The 25,385-nt window shown below is 46.6% G+C and overlaps 1 protein-coding gene across 7 annotated transcripts in view; it reads right to left on the bottom strand.

The window, feature by feature from the left end:
- Positions 1 to 25,385, bottom strand: part of MATN2 (matrilin 2) — a 155,416-nt gene that overhangs the window by 115,313 nt on the left and 14,718 nt on the right. For all 7 annotated transcript variants that reach the window (XM_060127879.1, XM_060127882.1, XM_060127877.1 and 4 more), the window contains exon 2: positions 24,621 to 24,762. In XM_060127879.1, coding sequence (XP_059983862.1) covers positions 24,621 to 24,762 — 142 coding nt within the window. The remainder of the gene's footprint in view (positions 1 to 24,620; positions 24,763 to 25,385) is intronic.

Raw genomic sequence — 25,385 nt, 5'->3', positions numbered from 1 at the left:
CAGTGATATCTAGGTTTGTAGGTCCCTACGCGTCATCCTCTCTCGGTTGCCTCCTCAGCGTAAGCCTTGGCCCTGTGGTCACCTAGGTCTGAGCATTCTCCTACCAGCATCTCATGTATGGAGCTACCGGCCACATGTAGTGTCTTCTATGAATCCCTAGTACCCAGCAGAGTGCAACGCACGTAGATGCTCAGTAGGGGCTTGGCTTCTTTCCTTCGGGGTGCATATGTGATGGGAGGGGTAGGGGGGCAAAGAGAGGAGAAGTTGCACATACCCCTCCACAAGCCAGAGTGGGCTGGGGGAGCTAGTCAGTGGAGGTACAATAAAAACAGCCCACAGTGGGGATCATCAGTGTCCCGATGACATCAGAAACACCTGGGGGTACTTATTTAAAATGATGAATCCTGGGCAGCACCCTAGACCCAGTGAATTAGAATCTTCGAGGCTGAAGCCCACGAACCTGCACTTAGACAGTTGTTCCGGATGATTCATAGGTGTGACAGACCTGAAGACTCTATCCCCAGGGGCATGGGAGCCTGGGAGACCATCAAAGAGGCCACACAGCAAGAGTCCAGAAGAGACCCCTTCCTGTGTCTCAGCACCCTCCTCCGCAAGACCAGGAGAGACCTTGTAAATATGGAAACCTTACATCCTGGGTTCTCTCATGGGTTCTGATCCATGTCTGGTCCATTGGCAGATCATGTGTAGGTCAGCTGTGTCCTGGCTTTTGATTAGGTTCAGAAAATGAACAAGGTAGGCACCATTATTACTTGCGACTTACAGACGAGGGCCCTGAGGCTTAGAGAGGCTAAATGACAAGTCCACTGGCATGGGGAGAATGAGTGGTATGAGACAGGGATTTCACATCCAAGCCAGTCTGATTGTAGTCCCTGCATTTTTAGCCTCCGTTTCCCAGCAGGTGACCTAGCATGAAGTGTCTCCTCTGAACAGAGAAACGTCCCAGAGGAGAGGTTTATGAACTTACTCTCCCAGTCACCAGTTAACACATTAAACCCCAGTTAATATCTGGGAGGGCCAACGGCAGAGACTTGAATGAGACTCAGGACTTAGAGCTCAACTCAAGACACACTCCCCCAAGTGCGAAGTCCTCTTCACCCTCTATCCTGGGCCAGTGCCTTTGGCCCCAGAGCTTCACCTTCATTTTATTAAGTTCTTTCTGATACCTACGAGCACACCCGCTGCACCTACTCGAGTCCACAAGTGCCTCCTGCACCCCCAGGCAGTGATGACAGTAGCACAACTAGTAACGATGTGCAGTGACGTCATCCCACAAATCCCGTATTTGCTGGCCTGCAAGCCCCCCCAAACCATAAGGCAAACCTCTGAGGTCACGAGTGGGCCTCGTTCATCCTCATTTCACAGATGCCTGGCTCAGGGCTGCACATAGAAGGCAGAGAACTGAAGGCACTATGGGCAAAGTACAGGCACATCTCAGAGGAACTGCAGGTTCGGTCCCAGACTACCGCAATAGAGCAAATATCGCCATACCGCGTGTCACACGAGCTTTCTGGTTTCCCAGCGCATATAAAAGTTATGTTTACACTATACTGTAGCCTATTAAGCGTGCGATAGCATTATGTCTAAAAAAGTGTACCTTAATTTACCTTAATTTAAAAATACTTTATCGCTAAAAAATGCCAGCCATCATCTGAGCCTTCAGCAAGTTGTAATCTTTTCGCAATAGAATATCAAAGATCAACGACCACAGATCACCATAACAGATAGAATAACAATGAAAAAGCCTGAAATACTGCAAGAATTACCAAAACGTGACACAGAGACACAAAGTGAGCAAATGCGTTGGAAAAATGGCGCCAATGGTCTTGTCTGACGCAGGGCTGCCACAGACCCTCAATTTGTGAAAAACACAGTATCTGCGAAGCACAACAAAAGCAAAACCCAATAAAACAAGGTCTGTCTGTACAGTGCTGGTGCTGTGGGGCTGTTGCCACCCAGAGGATGCCGGGCCTGGCCTTAGGCGGCTTACAGCCCAGGCAGGCAGTGACACGAGCGTGCAGATGGCGGCAGAACGAGGCAGGGAAAATGAATTACTATTCAGGAAGCATAACATATGCTTATAGCCAGAACAGCTGAACCCTCAGTCACAAAGGTCAGTAGAGACTGTGCTGATGAACAGGGGGGCATGAATCCAGCAGAGGTACAGAGCAAACACATCTCTACCTCTCGGCCGATTACTGAGGACAAAAGCAACGATGTACATCCAGACGGAGGTGATTTCTGTGATCTCCTCCCCCCACACACCTGCTCTGAATGCCAGTTGATACCATTTATGTGCTCCCCTCATGAACGCCCGAGATATGGTCTGAATGTCAACTTTCATTCTATTAACTCCTTTCCAACACCTACAAGCAGAACCAAAGTTCACAGGCAAGCACTGAAACTTACTGTCAGATTTGACCTGTGTACACGTTAACCAAAACCAAGGGGAACCCCTGCAGGGCAGAAAGAGATGGCTGTGGTGGGAGAGAGACTTGCAGGATGGATACTGTCTGCTCATGGAGATCCACACTGGGAAGTTTTTATGCAAAATATACTTGCCAATGTCACAATGAGTTTGTTTGGGGGTTTGTTTTTATTTAAAAGAAGGTTCTGGTGAATGAGCCTGCATCTTTGGTTAGCAATCGTGCTCCATAAACCAGAGACAAGGGCCAGTGGCGCCCTGAGGGATCCTGGGTTGACACCAGCTCAAATTTCCTTTGTCCCTGCTGACCCTCACAAATTCCTTTAGGAACGCAGCTCTCTAAGGCCCTCAGGGAGTACGCACCAACCAGCCAGCAAACTGGAAAAGAAAAGGAGAAGAAAGAAAAAACATGCCACATCACACCAGTCTCCTCTCATAACTCTTACATGAGCTAAAAGCAAAGAGACGTCGTATGAAGTTCGACAGCTGTGGTTTCCAGAACCCTGGACAATTTTATTTGCGAGGGAGCCAAAGAGAAAGCTGCCGCAGTTTAGCCCTGGAGAAAAAAAGTTTCCAATGAATTGAATTTCCTTGCAAGGTAAAGCAGTTTGCTAAAGCTTCGCTTACAAAAAAATGCTCCTCACATCTACTCTCAGTGTGTCTACAAACAGGCTTTCTCTTAATTGAGAAAAGAAGGATAAAGAAGCCCTGAAATGGTCGATGGTTTTAAAATTCACTGAGCTGACTGAATAGATACAGAATCAGTTTGGTATTCTCTATCAAAACCCTTCTCATCAGCTTTCTTCCTTCCTCCAATTGAGAAATGACTCATATCTTAAAAATTGTAATCTACACACACACACACACACACACACACACACACACACACACACACACCCCATCCCCCAATACAAGACAGTACAGAAAGTACTGGGAAACAGGTGATCTCTCCTTTCTGCAAAGTGAAAAAGAGTGGAGGTGGCTTTTAAAAAGCAAACTGGCATTTCACCCACACGAGCATTTTAACTTAATACATTGAACAATTGCCTCCTCTGCTTTCTGAGTGTCCAGATGGAAGTCAGGCGCAGAGCAGAGACCTGTGAATAGCAATAGGGTCGGGCTGGGGAGGGGTGAGGGCCACGAGGAAGAGGCCTTGCTAGATGCAGTCTTGTAGCTCTTCCCTGGAAGGGGAGGGGTGCAGGCACACACGGGGCAGGGGCGGAAGCTTCCACAGACCTGTACCAGCCAAGGAAAAGTGTCTCTCATCATTTCGGTTTGGTTGAGTTACGCAAACACTGTGGAACCCTCCTCTCTATGCCAGGTGCTGGGGATACAGCACAAGAACCAGTCTCAGCCTGGGAGACGCTGACAACCTTGTAGAGAAGACAGCTTCATAAGATTCATAAAAATCATGTGCAGCTAGAGCCTGGAGGAGAGCACGATCCTGGGATGATGGGTGGGAAGATTCCTAAAGAAGCTGAAGGGTACCACATTCTATTGTCTTCAAATATTATTCCATTATTAAAGGATGAGCAGGTATTGGCCAGGCAGAGTTGGGTTGGGCATTTTAGGCAAAGGGTCGGCATGAGCAAAGGCCTAGAGGCCAGAACAGAGGAGGGCGCCATGTGCACGGGTAATGCAGATAGGGTGCTACGGCTGGATCTTAAAGGACAGGATGGGAATGACAGGGAGGGCTGCATGTACCTCCTACTGAGAAGCTTGGACTCCATGAAGGAGCCCATGGGGAGCCACTGAAGTGTTATAAATGTGCCCGTCCTCTTTTAGGGCACATTCTAAGGGCTCCTGCTTCAGCCCAGACTTCACTCTTCTCCATCCCTGGCCCAACCCAAAGCCCCTCCCACTGGAGCTCCCAGCGTGGTCTCAGGTATAAATGAATGTCCCCTATGTATATACTATAGAGAACGTACCAGGGGGAATTTATTATTTCCTTTTTTTTTTTTACATCTTTATTGGAGTATAATTGCTTTACAATGGCGTGTTAGTTTCTGCTTTATAACAGAGTGAATCAGTTATACATATACATATGTTCCCATATCTCTTCCCTCTTGCGTCTCCCTCCCTCCCACCCTCCCAATCCCACCCCTCTAGGTGGTCACAAAGCACCGACCAGGGAGAATTTAAAGACAACTCCTTTGTCTTTAGGAGTTGAGTTTCTGCCCCTTTGTTATCTAACCCTGGAGTGAGTCTACCTGAAGGACTTTCAGCTGGTAGAGCAGAAAGCTTAGGTCAGCAGTTGGCCCCTTCCAACTCATCCCTCTTGGGTGTCTAACTCCTCTACTGCTATTTCTCTCCCTAGTTAATTGAACATTCAAAGGAAATAACTATTGATTGAATGTCAGTTGGCACTCAGCATGAACTCCCACCTCTTTTTATGAGCCTTCCAGTACTGCAGACGTTAAAAAGACAAGAAGCACATTTCAATGACTCCCTTGCAGCTAGGGTCCTGGGTGAGAATTAGGTAACACCAAGTACATACACTCACAAAGGAGGAAGTGGGGTGAAGCCTGTTTCTGCTGGCAAGTAAGGTGGTAGAAACACAGACTCGGTGTTCTGGTGTCTGCTCACCAGCTTCACAGATGTAGTTATGGCAGCGACAGCATCCTGATCCCAGCAATGGGTTCTTAGGTGATGGCCCTGAACTTCTACTCCTTCACCCTTTCCATTAATTATGTAAGCACCTAATTCCCTGTATGAAATCCCTTTCTGCCTAAAATACCTAGAGAGGTGGACTTCCCTGGTAGTGCAGTGGTTAAGAATCCACCTGCCAATGCAGGGGACACGGGTTTGAACCCTGGTCCAGGAAGATCCCACATGCCGCAAAGCAACTAAGCCCGTGTGCCACAACTACTGAGCCTGCACCCTAGAGCCCGTGAGCCACAACTACTGAAGCCCGTGAACCTAGAGCCCATGCTCTGCAACAAGAGAAGCCACCACAATGAGAAGCCCGCACACCACAACAAAGAGTAACCCCCGTTCTCTGCAACTAGAGAAAGCCCGCACGCAGCAAAGACCCAACGCAGCCAAAAAATAAATTAATTAATTTTCAAAAAAAAGTAATGTGCATGTTTAAAAAAAAAAACCTAGAGAGGGACTTCCCTGGTGATGCAGTGGTTAAGAATCCACCTACTAATGCAGGGGACATAGGTTTGATCCCTAGTCTGGGAAGATCCCACATTCCACAGAGCAACTAAGCCCGTGTGCCGCAACTACTAAGCCTGCGCTCTAGAGCCTGTGAGCCACAACTACTGAGCCCTCGTGCTGCAACTACTGAAGCTCCTGCGCCTAGAGCCTGTGCTCTGTAACAAGAGAAGCCACCACAATGAGAAGCCCGCACACCACAACGAAGAGTAGCCCTCACTCAACACAACTAGAAAAAGCCCACGCGCAGCAATGAAGGCCCAACGCAGACAAAAATAAATAAATAAATTTATAAAAAGATAAAATCAAATACCTAGAGAGCTTTGTTCTCTGCACTGGCCCTGGTGGTCCCCTCAACTCCTCAATACATGTGCCTTCTTGATGCCTCCCTCATCTACAGTAAGGTCTCGATGAAAACTCCAAATACATTGGAACAAAAAACTACAAGGCGTACTCAGTCCTCTTCACAAAGCTCACCTGAAGACCTAGTCCCTCCAAGCTTTGTGAAAGCGGGGCCAACTTTCCTCCCCTCCCCTGAAGCCTCTGTTTGCCTACCCCCTCATCTTCTCTACAGTGACTGCTTCAGGAACCTAGATTGTTCTCATCACCATGTCCTTTGGAAACTTGTCCTCTCTCTCCCCACTCTGATACAATGCTTCATTTCCTCCATCCTTACTTAACTTGGCGTAGGTTTCCACTCCCTAAGTACACTGAGACAGTATATTACACAAAAGGAAATCTACCCAGCCAGCGATTTGTTTCCTCATCACTCTCGGTGCTCGAGCGAACACTGGGCCCCAGCTGCTGCCGCTGACTCAATTAAGCTTAATGCCCAATGCCAGGGTTGCTACGGAAACCAGAAATAACATTGCAGGAATCCCTCACAGCCTGGGTGACTTTGGTTTCTAGGCTGTTCTACAAATAGTCTTTCTTGTAGCTGATCATGAAGATGAAGAGCAGTTAATAAGACAGCAAGTTTCATGATGATGAAATGATCAGACCTGATCGTCACAAAGCACTTAGGATATGCAAATTTTAACGCTGAAAAGGAACTTTAAAGGCTGGATTCAATTTCTGTATTCTGCAAATGGAGAAGGTCATGCAGGGTAAAGGTGGGGCAGCCTCCTGACTCTCGGGCCGCCCATGTTCCCTGACACCACACACATTCCCCATCCTGGGCAAGTTACTTACTCTCTCTAACCTTCAGTTTCCTCTTTTACAAGAGGGAGACAGTGACTGTACCTGCCTCAGAGGGGTGCTAGGAAGATTAAGTAAGTGAATATGAGTAAAGTACTTAGAATGGTGCCTGGCACAAAGTAAGAGTCAAATAATTATTTTTGTTATTATTATTATTTCCACCTGGTGTTGTGTTGAGGGCTGTATGGAAGCAACATGGCCATAGCAAAGAAAGACTGCTATGGACTGGGAGTCCAGAGACCCATGTTCTGGTCCCCATTCTTCCACCCACAAGGTGACAGTGACCACATAACCTTCTTTTTTTGGAGGGGGGAGGGTGGCTATGTTACTTTGATCTCTAGGGTTGGACTAAATAATTTCTCAGTTCCTTTCCAGCTCTCGTATGCTATGGTTTTAAGTAAAATGAATTAAATAGGGATGCTCCCTGACCTTTACAAGTGGTTATATCCATATCTATAATGATAGCTAATATTGATTTAGCAACGGTTATATATCAATATAATGCTACATGCACTAACTCCTTACCGTTCACAACAACCTATTATCCCCATTTAACAGGTGGGAAAACTGAGTCTCAGAGAGTTTACAGTATTTTGCCCAAGGTCACACAGTAAGTAGTAGAATCAAGATTCAAATCCAGGAATCTAGAATTCATACTCTTGATGATTAATCTACAGGAAACAACAAATGTACACACGCAGCTATAGAAGGGTACAACCTGCATGACTTTATATCACATTAATGTTCCCTCACTGTAACTGTAGGTACTCTGCAGGCTTTACATAAATTCCCAGCAGCTGGTACTATTCAAGAAGGTTTTCGGAAACTTGGCACAAATAAAATAATTCTTAGTTCTTCATTACACTCCAGGGATGATCACCTCCACCAACATCCCTCACTGGGATGATGTTGTTAGCCTCCTAAATGGCCTTTGCCTCGTTCCTCTACAGACTGTTCTCAATCCAGCAGCCACAGCGGTCCTTTAAACACAAGTGAAAGCATGTCACTCCTTTGCTTAAAACCCTCCGACGGTTCCCATCTCTCTCAGAGAAAAGCCAAAGTCCTAACAACGACTCACCAAGGTCCCCATGTTACTTCCCTGAGCCACACTGCACTGGCATCGCTGCTCTAAACACTTCAGACGAGCCTGGAACATTCTTCCCCTGGATTCAGCGACTGTCCCCTCACCACCTTCAAGAAAATGGCTTAACACAGTAGACAGGATGACACTAGTGTTGCCTACTTAAACTTCATTTCTCTACGAATCCGCTTCCTGCTTCCTTGCTAAGATCCCAAGCAGCGAGAAAGTGACCATGATCTCTGCGAGGACAGGTCCCATCCCCACCAGGAACAACTCCTTACTGGAAGAAGACAGTCTTGGTTATCCCAGTCTCCAGACGAGGTAGCTGGAGTAGGCACGCAATCCAGTTTTGGCCTATGGGGAGTAAGGGAAAGTCTACTGAAGATTTTGGTCTCTGATAAAAGGAGTGAGTGAAGGGACAAAAAAGTCCTCTTTCCTCCACTCTTATTCTCTTCCTGCCTTGACCATAACCATGGAAGGATGTGATGTCTGGAGCTGCAGCAGCCATCCTGTGATTATTAAGGCAGAAGCCTAAGAAAGGAAAGCCAATCTCCTGGGCTGAGGTCGCTTCAGCTGGAAATAACCCTGGCCTCAAAGATAGAGCTGAGCCACTGCCACGAACTGGGAATCACTGATCTCCAGACTTCTTGTAAGATATTCAAATACCTTTTAAGAAAAACACTGTTAGCTTATTCCAATTGCACCCCACTTAATACCCAGAGATTTCACTACTGATGCCAAGCCTGCTATAGAGTAGCTGCTCAACAAAAATGTGTTTGTTCTACGTATGAAGGAATGGATCTGATGGTACAACTTCTGACACTTTAAAAATAAAATGTATTAAACTTTTGCTAATTACACGTATTTTCTGAAATGCTCACGCAATCGATGTTTTAGACGTCCTTCTCTAAGATCAATATCTGATTTAAGGGTGAAAGAGAAAAAAACTGCTACTTTATATTTAAATCAGTAGGTGCTCAAAGAGATCAATAAAAATTAACAATACTAATAATATTAATAAATGTCATCTCTCATTCATTTATTCAGTACACAATTATTGTGAGGCTGCTACACCAGATGCTTTATACCCAGAGACGAAAAGACCTAGTTCCTAGTTTTAAAGATCTCACAGTAGAGTGGGAGCACAGAGGAGTTAACACCACTTTGCAATGTACAAATTGTGTTTTAAAAATAAACTTTAAAATCGACAATAACAGCAACAAGCATTTATTGAAAGCTAAGTCCATGCCAGGCTCTGGGCCAAGCCCTTTATCTGCATGATCGCATCCCATCTTCATTCCCGCTCTGAGGGAGGGGCCGTTATCACCCCCATTTCACAAATGAGACAACTGGGGTTAGGGTCGTTCTGCTACTTACTCATGGTCACACAGTGGAAAGCCAGAGCTCACACTTGTTCAAAGTTAGCTATGGTTATTTGTAAAACCAAGCTGACAAGTGTGGTGGCAGGTGTGGAAAGGTTCAGGAGCCATGGTTGATTGGAAGGTCAGTAAGAAAATGGGGCCATGGGACTGTCAGGGCAAAGGAAGCCATCTTAGGCTGCCTCTGCAGAACCAGAGGCTCCTGATCGAGAAACGACAGTTCAGGACACCATTCTGTATTTAAAGGAAACATAGGCAGGGTTATTTCTCCCTCCTGAACTTTAACATGTAAACCAAACTATCAGTTTAGCTTCTCCAAGGGATGTCCCTTTGGATGCCCCCCAGACACTCCAACTGAACATGGTGTTTGAACTCACACAAGGCACTCCATGTTTGTTGAACAAATAAAAATATAGCTACTGTGGTTGTGTGTGGCAGTTTTACACTGCAGCGGTTTGCAGACACGGATTATGTCCGTCTCGTCTGTGTTTGGGGCTGGCCTTAGCTTCAGTGGCTGGTTGGATGGCTTTGTTCCAGCCCTGACTCAGTCTGACCACTGGCTGAGGCAAACGTCTACATGAGAGCAGCCCATGTGGTAGGAGGGGAAAGGGCTCCCCTGAGCCCTAGAAGACTTGGTATTAAGCCCTGCTGCTGGTCAATTACTTCACCTTGAGCAAAAAGGAATATTTCTGGAGTCTGGTTCCCTCACCCTTAACCCTTATTTGTACGAGGGACTTCCATGGCAGTCTGGTGAAGCCCAGCTCTGTGAACCCTTCTCAGAATACAGTTGTTAGATGTCCAGAATAAAATGCAACACACACTAGGATGGGACTTAGAAAAAAAATGGAGAATAACAAGTGTTGGTGAGGATGTAAAGAAATTGGAACTCTTGTGTATTATTGGTGGGAATGCAAAATGGTGCAGCTGCTATGGAATACAGTTTGGCAGTTCTTCAGAAAAGTTAAACATAAAATTACCATGTTTCCCAGCAATTCCATCCACGGTACATATCCAAAAAAATTGAAAGCAGACACTCAAACAGATACTTGTACGCCAGTGTTCACAGCAACGTTATTCAAGCAGCCAAAAGGTGGAAACAACCCAAGTGTCCATCAACAGATGAATGGATAAACAAAACGTGGTATATACATATGATGGAATATTAGCCATAAAAGAATGAAGTTCTGATACATGCTACAACATGCCTGAACCTTAAAAATGTTATGCTAAGTGAAAAAAGTCAGACACAAAAGAACAAATATGGTATCATTCCACTTACATGAGGTATCTAGAATAGGCAACATAGAGACAGAAGGTAGAAAGGAAATTCCTGGGGGATGGAGGGGGAGGGATGGAGAGTTATTTCTTAATGCGTAGAAAGTTTCTACTTGGGATGATGAAAATGTTCAAAACGTCCTGGAAATAGACAGTGATGATGGTTGCACAACGGTGTAAATGTACTTAATGCCACTGAATTGTACACCTTTTTTGGGGGCGGGAGGTGAAGTAGAAAAGAATAGCTTTATTACTTTGTCAGGCAAAGGGGGACACAGTGGGTTCCTGTCCTCTAAAAACTACGTGTCCCCTGTATACTTTAACATGGTTCAAATGGTTAATTTTATTTTATGTATATATTAATACAATAAACAAACAAATAAATAAATCCAAAGGATGAGAAAGGAGGCCAATTATTTGAACTACAGTGCATCAAGATATTAAAAAGAAAAAGAATTGTGGATACAGTAACATACTGACTTTAAAAAATTACACTAAATAACAAGATCAAAAGACGGGTTACTAACTAGTGTAATTCTGAAGTAGTGGTGAGTGAAAGCACTATTCTGAGTTCTCTCTCACGACGATAATGTGCCATGAACAGATCTGTGGTCTCTACTGCTGAGACGGCACTGCTACTACTTTGTGGTTTGTGGTTTACAATTATAATAGAAGGAAATGCTAAGTTGCAGTCAGAGGTTAGTGAAAAAGGATGTTATTTTTTTCTCATCCAAATTACGGACCCACTGAAGTCTATCCAAGGGATCTTTGGAGGTCCATGGACCCCAGGTTAAAAACCTCTCAACGAGATGATCTCTGAACTCTCTTCTAATTAAAACAGTGCGATCTAGCGGTGATTTCTGGCTCATCTGAATATTACGGATAAATTAACATCTCTGATAAGTTTTTTTTTCTTATCTGTAGCTGGGGATTATTATAAAATCGGCCTCTCAAGGGCTTTGTGAGGGAAAGGGAGGTAAGGAAAGCATTAGGAGCTGTAAAGCTCTGTTGTAAATGCTAGGTAGTATCAGGGAAACCTAAGAGTCCATGAAGATGTCTGCCCCATCCCCTGCACACCCGTCCCCCAGGGCTCAGGGTTCCTTCAGAATTTTTGCTCAGATCTTCGTGAACTATGGGAACAAAACACTGGGCCCCCTTTGTTAAAGAATACCATGCCCCGTGCAAAAACATAGTTTTTTTTTTGTTTTTTTTTTTTTTGCGGTACGCGGGCCTCTCACCACCGCGGCCTCTCCCGCTGCGGAGCACAGGCTCCGGACGCGCAGGCCCAGCGGCCATGGCTCACGGGCCCAGCCGCTCCGCGGCACGTGGGATCCTCCCGGACCGGGGCACGAACCCGCACCCCCTGCATCGGCAGGCGGACTCTCAACCACTGCGCCACCAGGGATGCCCAAAAACATAGTTTTATGAACTATAATGTATGCCAGCAGATTCGAAAATACAGACAAATCAGATCATTTTAAGGAAAATACCAATTATTAAATAGACTCAAGAAGAAACAGAAAACCTAAACCCGCTAATGACTCTTAAAGAAATTGAATGAGTTGTCAAATATATCCTCTCTACAGAAGGCATCCAGCCTAGATGGTTTTAGGTGTAAGTTTTACTAGCTCTTGAGGACGTCTTCTCTCACTGATCCTATACAAATTTCCCCCCAGAAGACCCACGCTGCCTGAAACTGCGGAATGTGTACCAAACCCTAAAGACACGTGCTCCTTTAATGAATGAATAAATGATAAAACTGAGGCAAATTATGAAACGAAACATAATGTATTAGAACTAAACTATTTTGGTAGAGAAAAACAGCTAGGTAAAATGCGTGGTCTACCTATTCCTTTTCATTTTGGAGACAAATTCAAGTTTGATTGGAAGAGGGGAGTCAAGGAGCCTGCTACCTTCAGCGGTTGGGACAATCACACCCAGGACAGCCACAAGACACTGGCACCAGTGCATACGGGTGAATGGTACCGTGGGAGGAGGGGATGCTTCCCAAAGATATAAGGATCCTTCATCTTGCACCAGGCTTAGCACAGCGCCTGGAACATGGGGACTCTCTTAACATATTTATTCAATGAATGGATGGAGTAGACTGGAAGAAGGCCCAGTGTCAGGCCTGGGGAATTAAGAGCTGGAGATGGAAAGCAGCCTCTCACAGGCTTGGCCAGACCTGAGCCCCTTGGACAGGATTCCTCTGCAGTTTACTTCATGGTCCAACTTGACTTTAAAAGCCCCAGGGGCTCATCCTCCCAGGGTTTCTCATGGCCAAATGCCCCTCACTGCACCTACTCCATCGTGCCTTTCCAAAGGCCCCTCCTGGCTCTGAGCCCAAGCGGTCAGATGTTTACGTTCCTCCTGTTTCTCCCCCAGCCCCTTCCCCTGCACCAGCTCTTTGTACATCTGGCCGTCCAGCTTCCTCTTTGATGTTCTCGCTCACTGACTGCCTGCGGGCTTACGATAACTTCTCCCTCCTCCTCCTTTCTCAGCCCCACCATCCTGTGAACCGCCAAAATACACACACTGCCCTCCTTTCTCCTTTCATCTTTCCCTATAAATCAGCCTCCTCTGGATATACTGAAAGGAAGCTTGTCTGAGCTAGTGGTTTTAATTCCTGGCTTTTGAAAGATCTTACCCGGACTTGGTTTCACATCCTGGCTAGACTGCACTGGTTTCCCATCTGCAGCCCAAGGACATTGGCTGCCCAACCCCCTGGGCTTGTCCAATCTGCTTTAAAGACTCAGAAATGTGGTAAATTAATAAGTACCACACCACTGAAGTCTTTGAACATGCTTCCCTGGAGTACGTCAGTAACAGTTATACCACCCTGAAAGGGAAGATAAAGGGAACAGAAAGGAAAAAGAGGCTACTTAGGAACATGTCAGAGAAGACATACTGTCCTCCACAAACTGGGAAAGCAGGAAGCAAAGCAGCTTGTTACAGGCTGAACTGTGTCCCCAAAATTCATAAGTTGAAGTCTACTACCTCAGAACGTGACTGTATTTGGAGATAAGGTCTTTAAAGAGGTGATAAAGATTAAAAGAGATCATTAGGGTGGGCTCTAATCCAATATGACTGGCGTCCTTATAAGAAGAGGAAATGTGGACGCAGACAGATACAGAGGGAAGCCCATGTGAGGACACAGGATGCGGGTGGCCATCTGCAAGCCCAGATGAGAGGCCTCACTGTAACTGAGCAGGACCCTATGGGGCCTTCCTGGGACAGACCCCTCCCCATATCCTCTGCTCTAGCTCCTCTCTGAAGTACCCAGATAATAGTATCTCATGCATATTTCCTGAGCTTTTCAGATACTAAAAACCACCACCCAAACAGAAAAACTTAACTCCTTGATAATCATGAGCAGGTAGCCCCCAGACCTTCTGGACCTAAGGATTGATAATGTTGACCACCCTGCTACCTCACCATCAACAAGTAAGGGACGTGTGAATGAGCTGATCACATGCTCTGGGACGCCCCTCCTCACCTGCTCACCTGGCCTTTAAAAATGCTTTGCTGAAACCCTTCAGGGAGTTCAGGGATTTTTCTGGGCATGAGCTACCCGTTCTCCTTGCTCGGCTCTGCAATAAACCTTCCTCTGATCCAGACTACGACGTTTTGGTGTTTGGCCTCACTGCGTCTCTGGCATACACACTTGCGTTCGGCAACATCACCAAGAATCCAGTCAGCTGGTACCTTGACCTGGGACTTCTGGCCTCCAGAATCATGGGAAAATAAATTTCTGTTGTTTAAGCCACCCAGTCTGTGTCACTTTGTTATGGCAGCCCTAATAAACTAATATACAACTCAAGTCTCCATAATATTTCCTCTCAAGAATACATGAAATGTTTATGGATTGATTATTCAGGCAACGTTTGAACTAACTCTCCTTGTATCGATAGTTTCAGTATCTAATAGACATTAAATATTTAGACATGAATTTTTAAAGTAAAGATGATTATTCTTTATAATCATTTCAAAAGAATATAAAATATCTTTTAATATTTTCAGTGGGGACTTGGAGAAAGATACAGAAAACGTTTCATCAAATTTGCAAATGATTCAAACTTGCTAAGTTAAGGAGGAAAAATAAATGGGTTGAGAATGATAAACCTAAATGAAGAAGATAAAATTTAATACAAAGAATTTTAAGTATTCCACTTAAGTTTAAAAAAAATAGTTTGGTATATCAGGGGTCCCCAAACCCCGGTACCAGTCCACGGCCTGTTAGGAACTGGGCCACACAGCAGGAGGTGAGCAGCCAGTGGGCGAGCGAGCGAAGCTTCATCTGCCGCTCCCCGTTGCCCCCACTGCTCCCCACCGCTCCCCATCACTCACATTACCCCTGAACCATCCCCCACCCCCGTCAGTGGAAAAATTGTCTTCCACAAAACTGGTCCCCAGTGCCAAAAGGGTTGGGGACCGCTGTGCTATATGATACTAAGCCACCTGTAATAAAAGTTTAGTGACTTTTGTTGACTGCAAGCTCTACGTAAATTAACCAAAAAAGCTAAGGCAATATACCTGTAATCATTCTTTCACTCATTCGGTGAACATTGCCAGAAGTGAAACCCAGGTATTCAACAAATTATATGTTGCCATCACTAAAAATTTCGCAGTTTCTCCCTTGTTTAAAAAATGTTATTTCAAAGGCTCCTAAGGCAGATTTTTCTTGGAAACCAAATATTTAGCTTTTTTTTTTTAATAGAGGAGAAAGTCCTTATCTTTGAGTTCATTTCCTAATTCTCCAAGCGCCTCCCCAGAATCCTGGAATGTGATGGTTTGCAGATGAGAGCCTTACTTAACTCCCTGCACACAAGGCCTTCCATATCCCTGAAGCCTGAGGAGCCAGTTCATTTCCGGGGCTAATCCAGGGGCTACAAAGTTTCATATGGAAGAAACATCTGTCTCCTTAAAAGCACAGGTATTGGGACTTCCCTCGTGGCTCAGTGGTTAAGAATCTGCCTGCCAATGCTGGGGACACGGGTTCGAGCCCCGGTCCGGGAAGATCCCACATGCCACAGAGCAACCAAGCCTGTATGTCACAACTACTGAGACTGCGCTCTAGAGCCCATGAGCCACAACTACTGAAGCTTGCGTGCCTAGAGCCCGTGCTCCACAACAGGAGAAGCCACAGCAATGAGAAGCCTGCGCACCACAACGAAGAGGAGCCCCCGCTCACTGCAACTAGAAAAAGCCTGTGAGCAGCAACGAAGACCCAAAACAGCCAAAAATAAATAAATAAATTTATTTATTAAAAAAAAGCACAGGTATTTGGGTCCGCGTCTCCTCTTTAAGGTCTTAACAAGTCAAACTCTGCCATAACACAGCCTTCAGAGAGCCCTTCATCTTCACTTTTTTTTTTCAAACTAAACATCCTCAGGTCTTTCAACTCTTTTCTGCATGCCCTGGCTTTAGAGACTTTTCCTCTTTGCCCATTTGTTGGTTCATTTTCTCCTTCTCTAGGAATTTACTGAGTGTCTGTCGTGTACCTGGCATGTTACTAGCATCACCAATACAACACAGACATCAACGCCAGCAATCAATCACTACCAAGGCTGACAAGTACTGGGCTGGGACAGACGGGCATGCTGCGGGGATGTGATGTGGGGTACCCCAACCTAGAAGATTAGGGCTGCTTCCACATAGACCCGAAAGATGAGTCCAATTCGCTTGGATGAAACAGAGGAGGTAGGATTGCCAGAAAGGGTTTGAGCAGAGGAAATGTTATGTTGGCTTCTCCAACCCCGCCTCTGCTGCTCAGTGGTTGCACGACCTTGTGCAAAACATTTAACCTCTCTAAGCCTCAGTTTCTTCATCTGTAAAATGGGGATAATAATATCATGAAGGGAAGGGTGAACTGCCTAGCACAGTGCCTGGCACATAGTAGATGTTTCCCCAAAACGGGCAGCCATCGTTACCACTGTTGTCATTATTAAAATCAGGTGGGGAAACCTGGGACACAATTGGCTCCAGAGGGGTAAGGCTGTATGCCTCGCCCCCCAAGAACAGCAGTCATCAAAGAGGAGAAAAGAACGGTGGCTATGTCACCCACCGAGGGGACGTCCTCCACCCCATCCCCCCACATATACACACTGCAGGTGCCAAACACCTGCAAACATGAGCAAGCTGAGGATCAAACATCCTGGAACTGAAGGAGGGAGTGAATGGAGAGGAAGCGATAATAGAAAGTTATGGAAAAGGAAGGGGATAAAGAGTTTACTAGAGAAGAGAAGGTGAGAGAGAGAATCTGTAAAAGAAAAAAGAATCAAGTTATACATTCATTGGGTAGGAAAGCTTTTAACTCTGTGGCTTGTTAGAAGTCAGATACTAATGCTTTTTGGAGTTTTCCCAGTATTAATCACAAGACTGGAATGAAGAATTCACTTCCTACAGTTTCTAAAAATTGAATGATAACAGAGACGTTAGTTTATAGCTAAAACAGAGAGCACATGCAGGGAGGGATGAGATGAGATGTACTTTCTGCATCTGGGCTGAGCAGCAGCCATGACAGTCCCTCCATCAGGTCCATAGTTCCATCCCGACCGTATTACAGAGGATGCATAGAGGGGGACTGATAAAAGGGAGGGGGGTGATTTTACTTCAAAGGGTTTATTTTATTTATTTATTGTTTTGCGGTACGCGGGCCTCTCACTGCTGCGGCCCCTCCCGTTGCGGAGCACAGGCTGCGGACGCGCAGGCTCAGCGGCCATGGCTCACGGGCCCAGCCGCTCCGCGGCATGTGGGATCATCCCGAACTGGGGCACGAATCCGTGTCCCCTGAATCGGCAGGCGGACCCTCAACCACTGTGCTACCAGGGAAGCCCAAAAGGGGTTATTTTTTAAAAAGCCTTTGCTACAGGACTTCCCTAGTGGCACAGTGGTTAAGAATCTGCCTGTCACTGCAGGGGACACGGGTTCGATCCCTGGCCTGGGAAGATCCCACATGACGCAGAGCAACTAAACCCGTAAGCTACAACTACTGAAGCCCGCGCGCCATGCTCCGCAACAAGAGAAGCCACCGCAATGAGAAGCCCGCGCACCGCAACGAAGAGTAGCCCCAGCTCGTCACAACTAGAAAAAGCCCGTGTGCAGCAACGAAGACACAACGCAGCCAAAAATAAATAAATATAAAAAGCCTTTGCTATAGTTAAAACAATTCAATAAGCTCTACGCATCAACCTTCATTTTTATAATCAGTTCTAATGATAAAGACACACGCCAGCCCCTGGATTCTTTAGATATGTGTTAATCACTGCGCTGTAAGAGGCTTGAGTCCCCCCCGCTTTGCTAACTCCCCTTAGGTAGAAAAATGTTAGCAGCTTATTTTTAAAGCCCCAAAAAGGGTTGATTGACCTGGCTTACAGTTTGCTTATACCCTCCAGCTGCAATTTTCTAAGCAAATGTTTTTCATCCTGCATCTGGCTCGTGCCCCACAGCACCTCTTCCTAAGACCTTTTCCTCCTGCCCATCCCCACCCCACCTCCCAGATTTCTCTTCTGCAAAGGTTCTCAAACTGAGGTCTCCAGAAATGCAATTTCTCAGGCCCCAACCCAGACTTACTGAATCAAACACTCCAGGCATGGGAACCAGTGGTCTGAGTGCAGCGAGCCCTTCAGGAGCTTCTGACACACAGTGAAGTTTGGGAACCACTGTTCAGTTTCCTGATTCTTACCACCCCCCCACCCCGCCCCCTGCCGCCGCCGCCTCCTGCCTGATTCTGTTGCTCCACTCTCTCTGTCTCAAAGCTTCTCCCTCTCACCTGCAGAGAGGGAAAGAAAGCCAAAGATTGCATGGGGGGCGGGGGGGGGGAGGGTTCACTACGGGAACCAGAGAAGGGACAACTGGAAGGCGGGAATCGGTGAGGTCACCACGCCCCAGACGAGACCTGAAGGATCCCTGACTTCAGCCACCTCAGAGGAAAAGCGGCTTGCCCCGGGTCACTTGCTAAGAGGCTGAAACCATGCACAAGAGGATGAAATCAGCCACCTGTACGCCTCATCCTCTCAGGGGTCCAACACACGCGCGGAGCTTTCGCCGTGGGCGGGGCCAAAGCAGGGGCTCGAGGTCGGCGACCCCGGTGTTTCCCTTAGGAGCAGCCGCAGCTCCAAATACTGATGGGTATTTCCTGTTCTTCTCAAAACTCCTGGTCGGGGAGCCAGCTCGAGTGTGAGGTGCCTTTTTCTTTGCTCAAACACACATCTCCTGAGTCACGCATCCTCTCCTGGGGCGAGGGGCGGGGGCAGGGGCGGGAGGTCACCTTTTCATTCTAGGTTTTCAGAAGCCTTAACAAGTTTGCCAGATCGCTTTACTTCTCTTTGCCTTGGCTTCCTCGTCTGAAAATGAGATAAACCAATAACCACCTTGCAGTGGTTTTTTTTTTTTTTTTTTTTTTTTACAGATCAAGTGAGCTAGCTTGTCCCTGCTCACAACAGGGGCTCAGTACCTCCAGCGGTGTCATGAGACATGAAAAACAGTCCCTTTCTTCAAGGGTGTACAAGCCGGTACTAAAAACAAGGCAAGTACAAAAATAACCAGAATAGGAATCCTCGGGTATGTGCCGTTATTACCCCTCAGAATAAGGCAAAGAGAGTTGACGCCTTGGTAGAGGACCTGCAGTGCATGTGGCCCATCCCGGGATGGGAGGGTCCTGCCTGGCTGGCAGCGGGAGAAGGTGGCATTTGGCCTGGCCCTGGCTGATAACAAGCCTTGGCCAAGGAAAGATACTCCAGGTAGAAGGAAGAGGGTGAACAAAGCCCTGGAAAGCTCAGGGAAGGAGACAAAAGTTGCATCCATGACAAAGTGGCTTCAGGGCATGTAAGACCGGTGGCCTCAATGGGTCTGTCCTTCCAGAAACCAGAAGCTCAGAGGGCTTCCGGCATCTGCTTTTCCTCCTTCACGGAGGGTGCCAACAAATGTCAATTAGGGGGATTGTTTCAGGATGTGGAAATTCATTTGCTGTCAGCCAATGCTTGAAAATGTTAATAATTATCAACCTAGGCGAAAACCTCCACTGGCAATACAGAGCAGGACATTCTTAACGCTCATGCCAGCCAACTCCTTCAGCCACATTGCTAACTTAGGCGGTTTCAGCTCCTCATACAAAACACATTTTTGCATTTTTACCCATGTTTTGATGTCAGGTTTCACTAGAGATGTATGCAGAACTGAAAATAAATGCCTCCTAATGTACTGTGGTTTCCAAGGAACAGAATTTGGGGCTGTATACAGTGAGTTCTTAGATTAGCTTTATTTTTAAGTAGTAAATTAACTGCTATGCAGAAATTTCACTAAATCCTGTGACCTCCGCCCTCGCACACCTCTGGAATTTTTCCTAGCAGAGTGGGTGGGGGGAGGGAGTGTCAGCTCCCACCATCCCTTGAACACACTATGGGGTCACCCTCCTTTCAAATTTAATTTTTTTAATATTAAAAAAAAAACCATGAATTCTTCGTGAGTGCTATTGATCCAAAAGGGGAATCTATTATAGGGAGAGGAAGTAGAAATAAAATGAGATAGGCTGGTAAATTTAGAAAAGAAAGCACATGTCAACAAGATTTGGTAAAAGACAGATGAAACAGGGGAGCCAGTGGGCTGAAGCGCAGACAGTTTGAGTGTGTGCTCTCATTCCAGGAGTGAGGGGAGTCACCAGTACAGTGGGAGTTTGGGCAAGGAGGGTGAAGGTTTCCAAAAAGGCTGATGTGCCCCCACTGGTTGCCCTGGCGACAGGTCCACCCCCATATGACTGTGATATAGTAAAGAGAAAAATGTGCACAAGCAAAGCAGGCAGCAGTTAAGGATGGGAAGCAACAGGACTTCCAGTTAGCACCACCTTGAGGGGACCTTAGGGAAGAGTCTGGGAGGGGACGGGTGCCACTGATGCAGGATGGGTGCAGAGGGAAGAATCTGAAGGTTTCCATGAGCTTAGGCTCTGCGTACAGCACACCCTGCGGCTCCAACTCCACAAGCCGGCATAGTTGCCTTGAAGGGACTTTGAGCTGGAGAATGTGCTCACTGGTTTTCCTGGTGACCTGGGACTGCAGGCTCTCCCTGCCCTTTGCCCCAGCCCTGGAAGGCTTAGGCAGTCCAGATGGCACAGTAGGGGGTAGAAAAGGAGTCAGCAGTGATCGCCACTGTTGCCAGCTGAGAGTCCTCCAGGGGCTCCCACCCCTGCAGCATGAAGCCCAGACTTTTCGTCGGAGCCCCTGAGGTCCTAAGTGAGCTGGTTCCCAACTCCTCTGGGCTTGTCCCCAGCTCAGACTACCTGCCTGACAGACAGGGTGCCCTGATGGCTTCACCAGGTCCCGCCTCCGTGCTCCATCCTCACCCCTCTCCTGCCAGCTCATCTCCCAGCTCCACGTGGCCTCAACTTTCCCTAGGAATGTTTCCCGAAACCAGCCATTTACAAAGTGTGGTTTGGGGACCCCCTTCACAGGGTCCATGAGATCAAAACTATTTTTGTAACAGTACTAATGCTTGCCTTTTATTACTCTCTCTTATGTGTGAACATCGTTCGAAATGTTTATTGATGTGGTTTTAGATTCCACATTGCAGTTAACCTTTAAGGAACTACCTTTTGTCAAGTTTTGGTGTCCTATCGGAGAATACCCATAATCACATGAAAAGGCTATTAAAAACGTCTTCTTTTTCTGACTACATGTCTGTGTGAGGCCATAGTTTCTTCATGTAACCCAACCAAAACAATATTTCATGACAGACTGAATGGATGAGAAATGAGAATCCAGCTGTCTTTAATTAAGCCAGACACTGAACAGATTTGCAAAAATGTAAAATCCTGCCATTCTTCTCACAATTTTTTTAATTTAGAAAATATTATTATACAAATATTTTTACTTACATTATGGTTAGGTTATGGGTTTATTATTGTTATTTTAAAATTAATTAATTTATAGGGGTTTTTTTGGTTTTTTTTTTTTTGGCGGTACGCGGGCCTCTCACTGTCGTGGCCTCTCCCGTTGCGGAGCACAGGCTCCGGACGCGCAGGCTCAGCGGCCATGGCTCAACGGGGCCCAGCCGCTCCGCGGCATGTGGGATCCTCCCGGACTCGGGCACAAACCCGCGTCCCCTACATCGGCAGGCGGACTCTCAACCACTGCGCCACCAGGGAAGCCCCTAATTAATAGTTTTTAAAGTTCTCCATTTCAATTTCTGATCCAGTAAACCTCAGTAGACTTAACCCACAAAAATAAAAGCTCTTTGGTATCCTCAATAATTTTTGAGTGTACAAGGGTCCTGAGGCCACCTTCTTATACTGAGCCTACAGCAGGCAGAGTAGAGCTGTTAACTTAGCTATGCCTCTACCATTGCACACCGACTCCACCAAATTAATGACCTTTTTACATGTCTGTCTCCCCCACTGCACAAGTGCTTCCTGATGGTGGTTGTTCTTTAACCCCCTCATGTCTGGCACAAAGCAGAAAGTCCAGATGAATGAATGAAGTAGAAGGGAAGCCCACACATCACAGGCTACCGCCCGAGCAACGTGCAAACATTCACAGGAGGGCAGATAAATATCTGCATTATTTTTTTTTTAACTGGCTCAAGTTGTTACTGGGCCTCTGACTTGAATTTAGACATAAATATAAATATTTTTTTTAAAAATCAGAAAATTCAAACGAAAAATTAACCTAAGAAACAATTCTGCTTCTACTCTGTTAAACTTTCAGAGACACCCCATGCAAGCAAGTAACTGGGGAAATACACCATGCAGTGGATAGCACAAATACAGCCAAAATGATCTGCCACAAAAAAAGTGACCAGGGCAAGGACCACAACAAGCATAGCTTCTCCATCTCTGTTCGCTGTCAAATGTAGACCAAAAGCAGATGGCGCTAGAGGATCCAGGCCAGAGTTGCAGTGTTGGCCTTTGGTTTCACGATTCTCACTCACTCACCATGTTCCCAAGTCAAGCAGCCCTCCAGCATGTCAGGGAGCGGCCACGCCATCCCCTGGCAGGCAGAGATGTGCCACATCCCATCCCCCTCTTTGTCCCTGACACATTCTCCTACAAAATGAGAAAAGGGGGGGGGGGATACTGGACATGGGATGGATGCCCTTAGCAAAACAGGATCTTCTACCTCCGAAGACAAGGGGTTTCTACTTCAGAGCATGAGCTCAGGGTGAAGGAGAGGGCAGTGAATGCTGACAACTAGGGGACGCCCCGTGGCGGGGGGAGGGGGTATGAGAGTGTGTGAGTGTGTGTGTTTGTGTGCATGTGTGTGTACAAGTATGTGTCGGAGGTGGGGAGAGAAGAGAGAGAGAGAGAGGCAGGGGGTGGGGACGGCATGGGGGCAGAGATATTTGACACCAAAAGGAGTATGCTTTTCTGGCTAAGAGTGTAGAGGCTCATTCCGAAAGCATCCCCATCAGAAACCCAACTGTGTAATCGCTGCTGCTGATCTAGGAATCAGGCGTTTCCAGTTCTCTCTCTCTCTCTCTCTCTCTCTCTCTCTCTCTCTCTCTCCCACACACACGCCTACACATCTCCACCACCTCTGTCTTTCTAGATAGAGAGATAGATGATAGATAGATGATAGATAGATAGATGATAGATACATAGATAGATAGATGATAGATAGATACATAAATAGATGACAGATAGATAGATATGTTTATCATATGATGGTATATGTTTATCATCTTGAAATTTGTTTTTAAAAAAACCCTTTAGGGCTTCCCTGGTGGCACAGTGGTTGAGAGTCCGCCTGCCGATGCAGGGGACACGGGTTCGTGCCCCGGTCCAGGAAGATCCCACATGCCGTGGAGCGGCTGGGCCCGTGAGCCATGGCCGCTGAGCCTGTGCGTCCGGAGCCTGTGCTCCGCAACGGGAGAGGCCACAGCAGTGAGAGGCCCGCGTACCGCAACAAAAAACAAAAAACAACCCTTTAATCAGCGTACTAAATATCCCCCAGTCCTTTCCACATTTGCAGAAGTCCTATGTTTATGTCACTATGGAAACAGAGTCTCAAGAGACTAAAGACATGGAGGGCCCAGCATCATGGAGTCATTGTTTAGGTTAACACCGTAAAGATTCTGACCTCTCAAAACAGAGCTTTTGGTTCCTCTGGTCTCTGTCATTGCGGATGCTGAGGCGACCAGGCACTGGGCAGTTTTCTCAGTGGCCTTCACAGGGGGTGAGATTTTAGGGGGTACAAATATAAAACACAGTTTTGGAGAACAACTTCATGGAATGATGGTTGTGGTAAAGCTTTCACTCACTGCATGACTATAATTTCCATATATTAATTATCTTGCTTTCTCCTCACAAAAATATTCCAAGATCAGCATTAACATTCCCATTTTACGGATGAGGAGACTGAACCTCGGAGAGGTCATGTTGCCTGAGTGTACACACTTGGTCCGTACCAGAGCCAGGTCTATGAACTCAGGTCTATGCCAAAACCCACCATCCTTCCACTGGCCAGCCTTCCTGTTAACCCCCCACATCCCAGGCTTTCCAGAGCCCATGTTTAGAACCAGGCCCATACATCTATATTCTGTGTGTTTTCAGGACCTTTCCTTCCTCTTGGAGAAAGAAAAGAATTCACCTGAAGAAAACACGTTCACTGGGTGAGCCTAACAGACCTCTAACGTTTTCCATTTCTAATATCTTGATTCCACCTCTCTTGTGCCGGCTCCCACCTTCCCCAAACCCGCCTGCTCTACTTCTCATTCTGCCAGGCAGGGAAGCATTATTAACACAGATTAGCCAGACAAATCCAATAAAAAATTCTCCTAACACCCTTGTCCAGGTAAGTCCAACCAGGGCTTTTTCAGATAAAAACTCAGTGCCGTTGCTTACTGGAGACAAGTCATGAGCTTCAGATTAACTGAAAAGCATTGCAATAGAAGAGGTTTAATTTCATTTGAAAACCCGTGTACAGCCACATTCTCAACTCAGGATGCACTCGTTGCCAATGAGATGCCCTCTCCCCCAGCACGCCCAACACGGGACCCAGGGCTGGGAGAGCTGCCCCGACGGACACCCATCCCCTGGTCTGGAGGTCCACCCTCGACCACCTCTTCCTACTTCTGTAGGTGGAGCCCCGTCACTCACCCAGGAGGGCCGTCTGAGGGTGGGTCCGAGCATGTCTCCCTCTGGAGATGGACCTGGAAGGAGGCCACTGCCTGGCCTCAGCGGGTAGGAGGAGGATCTGTCCGAGGATCAGCAGAAAGCAGCCCACCAGCATCTTTTCCATCTTCAAGAAGAGAAAGAGGGGCAAGGCTGTGACAAACACAATGGGAGAAGAGGGCGGGGCGAGGTTTCTGGGTCTCCCTGAATGCTAGGTGCTGCAGACTCACCCCCCGCCTTTCCCCAGATCAGACAGGCCACTTGTACTGAAAATTCCATTTGTGTGTATGACCCTCAGACCCACTGGTAGGTTCTTGGATACTCTGAGCAGGGCGTACATAGTTGAATTTTTTGTCACTGTAAGACTGAATGGAAAACTTGGGGGAAAAAACTCTACCCTGAAGTTTCTTTTCAATCAAGTTCATTATCAATTATTCATAGTCACATTCTATATCTTGGATTTGAAAAAGGAAAAACTACATCTGAGGATTCCAAGTAACAATATTTTCTTAGTCTAATAATAGTGGATGGTACAAATTAATATATATGTTTCCCAAGGAATACATATACAGTTGCATAAGATAGCATGACTTAGCCTCCTAGCCTCCCTGCCTTCCACACACATCTATTAAGAGGGAACGTGGTGCAGTGTTTTTAAGGGCTTGGACCCTGGCACCAGACCGCCTGGCTTTGAAGTGTCCTGGCTCTGACACTTGCTAACTGTGTGTGACCTTGGGCAATCTGCTTAAC

The sequence above is a fragment of the Lagenorhynchus albirostris genome, chromosome 17, assembly GCF_949774975.1.
Source record: "Lagenorhynchus albirostris chromosome 17, mLagAlb1.1, whole genome shotgun sequence".
Lineage (NCBI taxonomy): Eukaryota > Metazoa > Chordata > Mammalia > Artiodactyla > Delphinidae > Lagenorhynchus > Lagenorhynchus albirostris.
Note: the sequence above shows the minus strand (reverse complement) of the source record. Positions and strands in the feature narration are given on the sequence as shown.